Source organism: Anopheles arabiensis, chromosome 3 (assembly GCF_016920715.1).
Source record: "Anopheles arabiensis isolate DONGOLA chromosome 3, AaraD3, whole genome shotgun sequence".
Lineage (NCBI taxonomy): Eukaryota > Metazoa > Arthropoda > Insecta > Diptera > Culicidae > Anopheles > Anopheles arabiensis.
In genome coordinates, this window is record NC_053518.1 from 11945399 (window position 1) to 11959227 (window position 13829).

A 13829-nucleotide genomic window follows, 5' to 3' on the forward strand; every position below is an offset into this window, starting at 1 on the left:
TTAATATTTGCATAGGTTAATGCCGAATTGAATCGTCTATTGGATTCTAAAAATGAATCTCGCATGACGTCAATCTCATAACGAACTTGGATTTAACATTAAGAGGTTTTAGGATTCATCAAACAAGTGGAATGTGTTACGATTTGATATATGAAGTTCCATTTATCGTCTGAACGAAATTGTATGTGAATTTTGAAGGTTTGGTAGGTTATTTGTTCGATTTTTGTTTCAAAATATATAACTTAGGTGGTATACAGGGTTAAATAAATCTTATTTTGTCATGCAAATTTTTTAGTGGTTTAGCTAAGAAATCCATTCGTTTGGTAGCCAGGTAAAACTGACTTTAAATCATATTATGTTGTAACAGATTGGGCGCATTACCATGGAATTTTGCAAAAAGATGAACAAAATGATAAACATTACTTTGTAATGTATACGATTTTTTGCAAATTTTTTGTTTTTTTCCTATGTATAGAACAGGGGTCTCCAAACTTTTCAATTCGCGGGCCGTATTGCTTCGTAAATAATGTTGTTGAGGGCCATGGCCATTTTGACGTTAGTTTTGGTAATGAGAACGTTTAATTCTCGTTTTCATATGAAAATACTTAATGAATATTTTAAAATTCAGCATTTTTTTATAGTAACTTGATTTTAGTCATGATTTAGTAAAAATTATCCTTTGCAACATCACTGCGGGCCGCATTATAGGCTCTCGAAGGCAGCATGCGGCCCGCGGGCCGTAGTTTGGAGACCCCTGGTATAGAATAATGTATTGATATCCATAGCTTGTCAAAAAATCGACAATATAAATGCAAATTATCATAGCCACATATATTTTATGTATAATGCGAGCTTTCAAAACGTCTAATATCCAGCAGATATTATTTAAAATATTATCTAAATACGTTGTTTACATGATCGCTTTTCAATGAAGCATCTTGTTGAGAACAAAGCTATACATAACATTTAATTGTTGTTTTGACGATTCAATGATCAAATCAAAGCAAAACAATGAAAACACAACAAGAAATCAACCAAAATTGTATTAAAAATCATTATGTTCATTATCTTTTAGTTAGTTAATATTCAATTACACTTCCCTTGTGGCCATGGCTATCATATATGATCGCCATCCAAAATGTAAATAGAAAGTGTTTGGCTCCCAGGGATACACAAACAAAAATGGTCTGGCACTCAAAGTGTTAATGAAAATAGATGATAATGATAATAATAATGATGATTTTGGCATCCAATGGAAATAGTATGATTTAAGTATTCTAAACGTTTGTAAGAATATACTCCCGTCGTACAAGAAAGAACCGGCTGCAAGACCGGATGTGTTTCAATACCAGAGCTCACCAATCCCACCATACGCAAAAATGTGTGTTGTGCCTTAGGCAAAACATAAATCATCAAATGTCACCCAACTAGTATTTTAAATCAGCGTGAACGCTGGTAAAATGTGAATTAAATAATAGGATTGGTCTAAATAAAACTTAACACTTCGGTAGTGTAATTCCCCGCAGTGACCTACCTGACAGAGCGGCGCATCCGAATCCGGCACCGGCGGTCCATTCACCCCATCGATCGGGCCCAGCAGCCGGAACCGTAGCGAGTCGCACTTGATCAGAATGCGCTGTCCGAACTGCTCCCGGTACGGTTCGATGAACGCTTCCGACCGGCTCAGTGCGGCCGCACTCGCCACTCCCCCTGCCAGCACCGCCGGTGCCGCACCACCGCCTCTCCCACCACCACCGCCGCCGACAGTGCCGCCCGACTGCAGGTACAGCAGCTGCTGCCCGCCGAACAGCCGCTTCCGGCTGTCCCGCCGGGCCTGCGCGATCGATTGGTCCGTTTCGCGCGCGTACCGATTCAGCTGCGGGTTCATGCTCTGCTCCAGCCCCTTCAGCGTGCCGTACTGCATCGTGCTGCACGGGCTGGCCGGCATCGTGGCGGTGTTGGCGTTCGCGGTGGCTAGCGGTGCCGCCGCCCGTTCCAGCGACGCGACCCGCTTGTCCTCCTGCAGCTTGTTCTGCTGCAGCACGGACGAGATTTTGCGCAGCCAGTCCTCCATCTCCGCCTCGTCGTCCGCCGCCAGCGTCACCGACTTGCCGTGCTGGCCCTCGTTCATCTTCATCCGCAGCTCGAAGCAGAACCGGCCCTTCTTCGGGTTCGGCACCACCTCGGTGCAGAAGTCCATCACGATCGTGGCCTTCGCCTCCGCCTGCTTCTCGTCCTTGTGCAGCTCGAGTATGTACGTGCCGTCGATCTCCTGGCGCAGGTAGCAGTACCGCTTCTTGAACGACTTCGACCCGATGTGGGCAAACATGCGGTCGGAGTTGGTGTCCGGGCCCTTGAACAGGTAGCCCTGCTTCGCGATCGTGTCCGCCTGGGAGCGGGTCATCTGCTCGTCCAGCCGGTCCGGATCCGTGTCCACCTCGTACACCTCCTCCCGCAGCTCCTCCGAGGGCGATATTCTGTGGGCGAGTGCGGGAATGTGATCCATTTGGTGGGGTGGGATTTTGCAATCGAAACAAAGCGAACCGAAACAATTAGCAACGAGAATATGAAACGTGGAAATTTAACATTAAAAAAAAGCTTGCTTAGATTAGATTGACATTGTGGTGTGAGACATTTTTACACTTTCGGCATTAGGTTTGTTGCACACAAACACGTCGAAAAAGGCGCCTTACCGTGGCAGATCGTAACACGTCCCGCCGTACTTGCTGTACTTGTAGTGGATCAGATGGTTCGGCGAGTTGTACGTGTGCAGGGCCTGCCGGGTAAGCAACAGTCCACCGATCGCCGTACCGCCGCCGGAACCTGCCGACGATGACGACGACGATGCAGACGACGTCTGAGATCGATTGCTGGTCGGCGTACCGTTTTGGCTGCTTGCCGCAGAGTCCGCCCCACCGTTACTACGTTTGCTCGACCCATTGGTGCTGGTGGTGGTGGCCGCTTGCGACACGTGACCGGGAATGTTGCTGTGCACGGTGCGGAACTTCTTTGGCTGTAGGATCTCCTGCGATGGTGTTGGAAAGAGAGGCAAGAGAAGCAAAACACATTGAGCGTCATTTATATAAAGTGCAATTTATTACGTGCCAGCCAGCCAGCCAGCCCGCTATATACGTACCGATACGTCATCGTTTGGATAAAGCAGCAGCTCCCGCTGCGGATCGTTCTGTATGAGTGTCCGGTTTTTCACCACAAACGCCTCGAAGTCGATCGGTTCTACTATGATCGGTTTGGTCTGAAAATGGATGGGAAAAGATGGTGGGCAAGGTAAGCATTTTTCGGCAATCTCGCGGAGCGAGGGTTTAATTTAATTGAGCCCTAAAGGTGAATTTAAATAATGTTTCTTCTGCCCGCGATCAATTATGTGTTGTTTTTTTTCTTTCCTTTTTTTAGCATTATAATCCCTCTCCTCTCCTTTCACTAGTTAAATGCTGAACGATGATGGTGGTGGTGCACTATGGGATTACCTGGTTTACCTGGAGCCACACCAAAGCTTCACTTTTGCTCGCCTCGCCTTTTTGATTAAGGACGAAAAGGCACAACACGCGGCCGGGCCGAGCAATCATTAAAGCTCGAAATTGAAAATAAAAATCCAATACGTAATAATTTTGCACCATCCGACGAGGGCGCGCGCGCGACCGAAAAAAACGGTAATGAAGGGCTCGGTGTGCGATGGGGTTCAAACTATTTTCCGTTGCAGCTTTGGCCCCCTCGGTTGCGATTATTTGCTTCAGCTTCGGACGCATAATTTTCGCCCATCAAAAAAGGAGTAAAAAAAAAACGGCCAGTCTCCCCAGCCAGTCGTTCAATCTGGCGTCCCCCTTGCGTCTGCACAAATCGCACGACAAATTTCGTTCTTTAGCCCCGCACAGACACACTGCACAGGCGATTATTTCCCTTTGCCCGTCTCTATCTCCTTCTTTTTCATTGTGGTTGGGATTTTATGCTGCAAAGTGTATTACATTTCGCTGCCAGCTAAATCGATCAACAACCACATCACACACACACACACATTTAGAGAGACGCGCCGCAAGCGAAACTACGTGGAGAATAACAATAATGATAGTAATGATAATCATACAAATCTGCACCATATGCTACGGTTGCGCGCTACGGCGGTGACGGGTCGGGGTACGGGCATGGGACGCAAGGAAATGCATCCGGTGCATCCGGGGATAATCGGAATTTTTCACATGGAATCGGGCTGGAACAACAGTGCTCCACAGCAAGAACCTTTCTTTCCTTCCTTTGCGGCAGGTGAGAGGTTCGTCGCTTTGAGTCTTCTGTTTCTTTTCTTTTGCTTTTTCCTTCCAAAAAATGTTACTCACAGCGGCGAGGCAGAATCGTCCTTGCGCCCGTGTGCTAATTGTTCCTACAATGATGTTCATTATGGGGTGTGCAAGCGATCGCTGATTGCAAACTCGCAGCCATTCATCATCGCGCTATCGCGATTGCTTTGCAACATATTTTCGTCGCAGCCAAAAACAAAACTAAAGGCTCATCGCTTGCACATACACGCACACGCACATACAGTTTGAGAGGGGCAATAAAGCGGGGGGAAAATGCGCATGCTAATAATGATGCTGTGTGATCGTAATGATTATGATGATACTGTGGCCCAAGGAGAGGTCCGTTTGCGCTGCGGGCATCGTGAGCGTAATAATGATCACTCTCTCTCTCTTTACGCCGATTGAAACCGATCAAAAGGATCAAAAGCAGATGAAACACGGTGTGGTTTGATGCTGATCGTTTCGTAGATCGGGGTTTTCCAACTGGGTTTAAAGGTTTACCCGATTAACGTTCACTAGGATCTTGATGGGGGGGAGATATGGAAAATAAATCAAATATGAGGGAGAAAGAATGTAAAACGATTGCAAAACCGAACCGAATGCATAGCACCGGGAACCGATCAGCTCTACATTTATGATCAAACATGCATTATATGTCATGCCATATTTTTCCTTTCCGCTTTCGTGTGCGTGTCATAACAATGGAACGATAATTTTCATCGCATTTCCCGATATGCTAAAACAGCAACCAAGCTGGCCAGCTTTGCCGTTGTTGGTGGTGGCGGCGGCGATGGGCAACAATAAATTGTTAAAACATTAAAACCATAATTGATTCCCATCCCTTGCTTTCAATGTCGATAGGGCGATATTGAGGGGGGGGGGGGGCGGTCCCCGAGTATTGAAGACGACCACATCCCCGCGTCCCAAGACAAGACACGAATTGGTCACTTTCTCATGAATAACGCAGTGAGGCGGAAAGTTGCGGTTAGAAGTGAAATGGGCAGCAACAAAAGCGTTGCTCGTTATCTAAACGAATCCCCACTTGTTACTCTCGTGTGGGGGTTCCACCGCTCGTACGACAGAACCACAGGCATTCCATTAGCATGTCACGGTTGTTTTAGTTGACAACTACTGACGATACGATGCAAGAAGTTAACCACCGAGGAATTGGGTTTTCTTTGTGCTGTGCTTCGACCTTACCCGTGGCACTACAATTAGTTACGCCATACAGTTGGCGTAACACACACCACTTGGCGAACATTATGTTGCCAGCTATAGGCACCTTGCCCGAGAGAAACAGAGGGAGAGTCCTCTTGCTTGGAAGGAAGCTATGCGTGGGTGTGTTTGGGTATGTCAAGCTCTATCGTACAAAAAAGGTCTCACCCCGACGGTCTTCCGTATAAATCATCGTTTTAACGAGTGGATAATAAGTGTAATTAGAATATTGCGAGCTTGACACGAAAGATAACGTGTTTTTGTTGAGAAGTAGCTCTTTTTTATGTTTAAATTGTTCCTAGCTCTTTGGTCCTTCGCAGCTCTGTTTAATTTCGCAAGACGTTTTACTATGAAACGTTTTACATTTACATTTACATTTATATTATTTAGAAATAATACTTGAATTAATTGTTCGAACCTTATAACAGCAAAATAAGATAGTTCCATCATTCTGTCAATATTATCGTTAGAAAAAGGAGAGAGGAAATTAAAGTAAAAAAGAGAGGGACGTTGAAATCGGGGCCTTTAATACAAAATAACCGAGCAGCAGCTAAAAAAACAATAACAAATTTAACACAAAATTATTTTCAGCTTTGTTTTGTAACAATATTTAAATGTTCAATGTGTTCAAAGCATGATTAAACTGTTTGCAATGTAGTGCATCGAATAGATTGAAACGTAATACAACGAAAATATTATTCGAAAATCAATTCTGATATCACAAATATTTTAATTAATTAAAGCTAAAAATGCGATAAAAATGCAAATTAGATGTACATAATAGTAAAATACAAAGACATATTTATACATAAAAAAGACGGATCTTTATATTGAAAAACGTCGTTTTTTTGCATACATCAACAGTATTCAAATTATTGTTGGGAAGTAGGGCATAGGTCTCAAACTAAATAAATGTCTGTCTATTAGATAAACGCTCAAGCTGAAGCTGGCATCGTAGGCCATTTAAATGTTCCTATCTATGTTACCGTAGTGAAACGTTCGGAGAGTGAATTTACCAATAATATGGATAGCGATAGATCAGCGACAGAATTGCTTGAGTAGTAAAATCAGTTCTTTAAAATATTGTAAATTATTTAACCAACTTAAGTTGTGATCAGTTAATTAGGGTTCCGTTCGTGCAACGGTCAGACTTTTCAATAGAAGAGATATTACAAACGAAGAATTGGTGATATTAGGGCTACAAATATTTGCCCGATATAATAAACAAACTCATAAAAAATGTGTTACTCCGTAGATAAATTTTTAAGTATGAAGCTATACAATTGATTTAAGAACAAACAAGTATATTGTTGACCTGAAAATTCGTTAAAAATATTCCAGTTTTTTAATTCAAACGTTTCTCATTTCCTTTGAAAACTTTGTAACGCTTGCAGCGCATGTTTAGTCATGAAATAATCAAATGATTAACAGAATTGAAATTTAGTTCCAAACAAATACAATCAAATACATATAATAGAAAAAAAAACAATCTTACTGTTCTACTAGTAGTAATGTATTCAAAAAATCTTAATTTTGTACATATATTTCCATTTTCCATTTCCAGTGTCGATTTTCATACTTCAACTTTGTTTCAAAATCGCAACAAAGACAAAAAAAGTCCAATACTTGTTTTATTCACCATTGCAGAAAAGCTCATACTGCTCTTGGCTTAACATGTTGTAGCGTTCAGCCATAAATAGATCGTACCTACAGCACACAGTTAACTATCGCAATCCACCAGAAACCCAGGCAAGCGGGTGCGGGGGGTGTAAAATTATGGACCATTGTATTCACCACCCAACGATCTTCGATCGGCATTTTGTGGTGCACCGTGATCGTTTCTGCTAGGCGCCCTTTGATTAAATTGTAGCCCGGTTCTTCTCTACCGAGCAGTGTAAAAACGCCAATTCCTTACCAACACACACACGCACACACATAGTTAGCGGGCTCTGCGGGTGAAGAATTCACGTTTCACACGCCACCTAATCGATGATGATGCTAGTTTAGGAGGGAATTGGCGCCAACTCTCCGAAGAGCTATGCGGCGGTTTCGTGCGTCAACAGTCAGTGGTTTTTCAGCCCATTTTCTAGTGCGAAATTGCTTGCAGCGTGTGCGCCTGTGTCGCACAAAGGAACGAGGAGTGTTGGAAAATATTTTATCACACCCATCGTATGACCAAAAATCTTGGCCAAATGGCAACACCAAATGCAGCGAGTGGAGGAGTTCGAAGGTAGTTTTGTTTTGTTTTTGTTACCATCGCGATTCCGTTAAATGTTAACAACTTCTCGTCCTTCCGGAGCGCTCATTCAATGCGTCCTTTCATTTGCGGTTCGATTCGGCTTTTTCCCCGTTTGCCCCCACTTCCCTTCACGCTGGTGCTTTTGTTTGCAGATTATTTCCCGTGCTCTGTGTTGATCTCGAACGTGTTGTTTCTTACGTATTTCGCTTCGGGTTTTCTTTTTATTGTGTTTTTCGTTTGCTCTGGTTGGTCTCGGTTGGTTTATATGCGCTTGTTTGTTTGTTCTTTTCGGCCCTTTTTGTCAACCAAGAGCAACCACCAGCAAGTCCCATCGTTTTCTTCCCCCCTCGAACGTTGGCCCCAAAACAGGGCCCCGGCGAGAGAGAGATCTGCATTCGTTATGGAGCTGTGGGCCGGAAATGGAGCAAAAGGAGCAACCACACAAAACGCGAGGGGCTGTGGGGAGCAGCCTCGATGATGGTCTGTGGCCGTAGCACCCAAACGAACCTCGGCACAATGCGCCAACTTTTAAGCTTGTTGTTTGCCCATTTGCCGAGCCTTCGTTTGGTCACTCCCGAGCGCAAGATAGGGAGAGGTCATTCAATATTTATACTGCATAAATTCATTTGAATCAGTACGAACTGATGATGCTCTAAGGGGGAGGCTGTGTGTGTGTGTGTGTGTGATTTTTACTGTTTTTTTGTTCCCTTTTTTCCTGCTTCTCTGCTCCTCTTCTCGCTGGTTATTGTTGTCGTCCTGCGTTTGTTTGCGACGAATATAAAACCGTGTGCCGCCTCATTGTTGATTCCATGCTGGCGAAGGGCTGCGGCTGCTGCTGCTTCGTTCCCACCCCCTCTGCGCCACATTGTGCCACAGTTCGCGATGATCAATTTTCGGTGATCTTCCTTCTCGTTACTGCCTACGATGGGTGTCCTTTTTTGCGTCAACCTTAAGCCCACTTATCGCGCAGGGCCACTTCCACTTGGATACACTCTTTTGCTCCAAAAACTCGCCCTCTCTCTCTCTCTCTCTCTCTTTGTGCCCTGTGTTTGTCATCAATGAACGGGGTTCTTCATTCGAAGAAAATCACACAACGCGTCCTCCCGATTCTTCCACGAGCTGCAGTCCCTTGCAACGGCTGCAACTGTTGCATCCTTGCCGTGTTGCAATGGTGTGCCCGCGCGTTTGCCATTAATCTTGCCGTTTGCCCAGTACGAGTTGCCCTTTTTTCGCGACACTTTCCAGCCCACTCCACTTCGCTCCCTCCCGCGTGGGATTTAACGCGAGAAAAAGGTTTGGCTGGGCAGGAAAGTATGTTTGCATTGTCGGCCAGTGCGCGCGCTCTCTTGCACAGATTGATTGCAGTGGAATTCAATTTATGATTTCGCGCAACAACAACAACAGGAAAAAAGGACAGCCAACAGTGCCACACAGTGTACTTCACCGCTCGAAAACGGCGGCTGATTAGCATTCGAAAGTGTAATCATCGATCGCAGCGCGGTACTTGGCTGGTACTGTGGCGTGTTCACCATTCCCCGACCATGCAACGGTATTTTGGCGGTGCAGAGGAACCCAACACCGCATCAAACGTATGCGCGCGCGCGTCCTGTTTTCCATGGAAACCTGGAAGAGGAGAAGGCAAAAAAGGAAGAACGAAAAACAGTGGTAACACAAAAACCACACTTAACAACAGGAAAAATCCATCATTGAATGATTGGTTTTACTGTTTTTTGTTTGTTTGTTACTGAAGCTGGATTTCTTCGTCAAAGGAAATGACGGCCACGGCCTACAAGAGCCGCTTTGGTTGCGGGAGTTTCGTGCAACTGTCCCCACCGCCGCTCGGTGTGTCAAAACGTCGGTGGATCATTTCTGTTTTGCCTTTTACAGTGTGCGCGCGCGCGGTTGGTCGATTTGATCTCGAGGGCTCTCTTCTCTCGGGGTGCCCTTTGGTTAAAATTTTTTGATTGACATAATGTTGCTTTAATTGATACTTTGCATACGGCATGTTGGTTGTGTGGCAGGCGGATTGCAAGACAATAAGCCCCTTCTCGGTGGAGCAAGAGTGGAAAGCGAACGGCGTACATGCATTTTGATGAGCGGCATTTGCGCTCATCACAGACGCGGGGACCCTTGATGGGAAGGAAAATCTACTTTTTCCGACCACCATAAAACTGTCGCACCGACGGAACACGCGGGAAGAGGATGTGCGATTAAGTGACTGGTTTTTTGTTTTTTTTTTATTCAGTTTAAATGTTGGCGCAAAAGCGTAAGATCGCAAGTTTTCCTTAGAAATGGTACATGATTGCGACAGAGAAATGCAAAAATTCTTTTGTTTCGTATTATACTACAATCTAGAAATCAAATACACAACATTATAGCAAATAAAGCACAACAAATAGCAGATTTTGAAAAAAAGTTTTAATGATAATTACAAAATAATGAGTTAGGAGTTAAAATAATGGTAATAATAAATAATACATTCATTATAATAAATAATGAATAATGAACATGAGTTTATATTGTTAAGATAATGGAAATAAGTATATATTCTGATGCTTTGTTGTTATTATATACAGTGTCCACGAAAAATCTTACGATAAGCTACTTACGGATAAAGCAAAAACATAGTTTGGGAAAAATTGACCATTTCGGAATTTCGTTTTATTGTAGAAAGAATAGTTTGCTATGCTAGTTATATAAAATAACCAAAACATTTACCCTCGGCATCGATTACGACCCCTCTATCTGACTCTGGAACCGCGTTACTGGTTTTACTACAGTTTGCAGAAGCTTTCGATAGCTATGTGCATGGAGTTTGAGGCCCTGATCGTAAAAGTACGTTGAAATCTCGTCCCGATTTGGCTAAAACGCACTTTATTCGCAAGCATTTAGCGCACTTTTCAGATTTTGCAGATTGGCCAGGAAAGCGTCGATACGAGCACATTCCGACCATCTGTTGGGCGTTAATTTTCTATTAACTTCCACTAAATCTCTAATGCAGTTTTCCTCTTCATTAAGAATTATAACACAAAACCGTAGGTGTCAAAGGATACGACACACAATCGCAATTTATCTGAAAATTTCACATTTATAAGTATTAAAAAGAGGTTCTAACATGATTCTAGCATCCTTAATTAATGTTGAGGATAACATGTGACACAAATTGTGATATCGCCTCATCAACGCGTCGTGTTCTTGATTGACTATGAACGTATAAAAAACATGTGATAGGTCGCCATATTACAGGGATTTTAAAGCCAGTTTCGAATGTAAACATTGTTATTCATCGCGTGCAAAATGTTAATCCACATCGATCTGACCCAAGTAACATTTGCTCGAAATTGTTTTCCCATATCTGCTCGATTAGTACTCGATACGCCTGGAATTGTGGATTTGTGTGTGATCAAGTGTGTTGAAAGCGCTAAGATTTTGTGAGTTCGTAAATTAGACTTTCTTCTATCGATTGGTGATGCCGTCGAGCTCATTTTACATTCGTAGCTTTGATTTTTTTTTATGAAAAACAAAAGCAAATTTTGTGTGACGTGTGACGTTTTGTGTGATTTTATAAAAAATCGATATTACCGAATCGAATTCCCGATTATGCGTACTCGAAAATGTCAATTGGGGACGTTTCATTTTCATCACCATTATTTTCTGCAGCATGATTTTCAACACTTCAACGCGATGCTGCCATCGTTTTTTACCCGGGGTTTGAAAGCCGAATCTCATCACCCGTTGACAGGTGAAGTGTTGAAAATTATGCTGAAGAAATTACAATTTATTATGATGAAAATTAAATATCAGAGTGATGTGCACGCGGCGAACACTGTTTACATTCGAAAGTGACTTGGAAAACCCTTTGACACCAGTAAGATAAAGGGTTTCGAATCATAAAAAGGAATGTGTCAACTAAACAGGAGAATTTTGCAAGCGTACTGTGTATATTGAAATTAAATTGTTTCTGGCTGTTCGCGCCGACTACCATAGTCAATGGCAAATTTGCAAAATTCCCCTTTTCGGTTGTCATATTTCATATCATATGATTGCAAACTTCCCCAGCTTGCTTGTAACATTCCACTATCGATTGGCATCTTTCTTCTAAGTGATAGAGCTATTCCATTATACGATTTAAAACAACGCAATATAAAAAAATGGTTTTTTTTCGCATATTACGCTTGAGCATGATATGCACATGATTAATGCAATTTTTAGAAAATCGCCTTTTTATTGTTAATACATGATTTTTGAATAATGCCATCCAAACACAAACGCAGCAGCATCCAGTCGTATTGAATTCAAATTAAAGTATTTTTTTAAATAAAAACTCATGAAAGTACAATGCTAAATAATGCAGAAACAATGGCTAGACACATTTAGCAGCGAACAATTAACACAACATGATCATGACAATCTTTGCAATAAAATAATTAATAAAACAAATATATAATAAAGAAGAATGTTAATTAATTCATGTAATAAAAAATTAATCACCCGTGCAAGCAAACATCTTACGCATGTCAAACACGTTCAGCACTGTGCAGTCATAAAACCTTTTGCGGAATTAATTCTGTAACAACCCGTAACACCTTTCGCCTCTCTTTTTCTCTCAGTGAAACAGGGAAAGCGACTAAAAAATTCGACACACCTCCAGTAAATGAGGTTAGAATGGTTCTCACAGTTTCACGCACGCCCGCGTTCATGCTCGCGCGTAACACAAAATAAAACAGAAACCCAACAAAGTGTCATTAATAAATACAATAAAAAAAACCCTCCCGAACCACTGTTTCGCGTTATGAATATTAATTACCGTCTCTACTCGCTCACTCACAATCGTTCCACCTCCCCGCTACATCCCATAGAATGTTGTACCATAACACATATAAGCCCGGTAGCAGGGACACAAAAGTGACCGTAAAAAGAAGGCAGAAACGATTTTCTTCACACGATCATTAATATTTTATGCTACAACAAACGGGTGAACCCCGTTGTTTTGCGGGGTGGTGCAGAAAAATTAGCAGATCGTGTGTGCGCTTTTTTTTCATTTCGCCTCGCAGTCATGCTTCGGTGCAGATCCGATTTTTGATTGGTATGTGTCGATGGTATTCGATTCCGCTGGTGGTGGTACACCACACCCCTTCGCAATGGACGATGTACATTATAAATTGGCAATACCGTCCCGTCCGATGGCCATTTGGGCAGAGGGGTGCATTCGAAATGGATGGAAGACCCAGAACCCCACTGGGGTGTGGACGAGCAGGGACATTGCAGAATCAGCAAATCAACGATCGATTGAACATTCCGCAATATGATTGACCACGCTGCGGATGTCTTCAATTGTGCAAAAAGGTGAGAAACCTTCTTCCCGCCCGGTGAGAACGGCAATGATGAAATATGCTTTCAGCGCACTGTTATGCTGCAAAGCCCGCTGTCCCCCCCCCCACCGAGCCTTTGGCAAGCATGATGCATCGATTTGCCATCAGTTTGCATGCTGCTTCTGATTGATAAACATTCAATCACATCGTCCATCGTCCATCGGGCAAGGCCACAAATGCTACTAATGAAGACTTCTCTGGACTTGTTTTGCGGACTGCGGTCCAGAAAGCGCAAAGGAACGACACAAACAACCGACCACTGCAATTGCATCATATTGTTGCATTAGGGGGGGTAAAGCATTGCCGAATCGCAGCAGAAACCACGTCCACCCGACGCGAAGTGCTCATTAATTGAAACTTTCCACTGAGTAGTGGTCGTGGTGGTGCAAAATTCCAGCTAAACGCCTTCGGAAAATGTCGATTTCGCTCTTGTACGGTTATCCTGCTACGGCAGTAAGGGCTCTTTTTTGGGGGGTGCAGCAGCATGTAACAGTGCGCCAACAGCTGCAGCATAATTGCAATATCGTGCACATTCCAGGCAGCGTGGGTAATTAGCTCCACCGCAACATAGATGCGTGATTTACGGTCCCCGAGGCAGCCGCGGTACGCGATGTAAGGAACTCCGCGTGGAACGGACTATAGCTAGCATATCATAACGATCCCGCGTAGCAGCAGCACCGGCCTGATCGATCGACT

The 13829-nt window shown here is 43.4% G+C and overlaps 1 protein-coding gene across 8 annotated transcripts in view; it reads right to left on the reverse strand.

The window, feature by feature from the left end:
• The window catches only part of LOC120904822 (dedicator of cytokinesis protein 9), a 90676-nt gene that overhangs the window by 14079 nt on the left and 62768 nt on the right, over positions 1–13829 (reverse strand). For all 8 annotated transcript variants that reach the window (XM_040315217.1, XM_040315216.1, XM_040315213.1 and 5 more), the window contains exons 3-5: positions 3137–3253; positions 2694–3025; positions 1535–2477 (exon numbers count right to left, since the gene is read on the reverse strand). In XM_040315217.1, the coding sequence (XP_040171151.1) occupies positions 1535–2477; positions 2694–3025; positions 3137–3253 (1392 nt within the window). The remainder of the gene's footprint in view (positions 1–1534; positions 2478–2693; positions 3026–3136; positions 3254–13829) is intronic.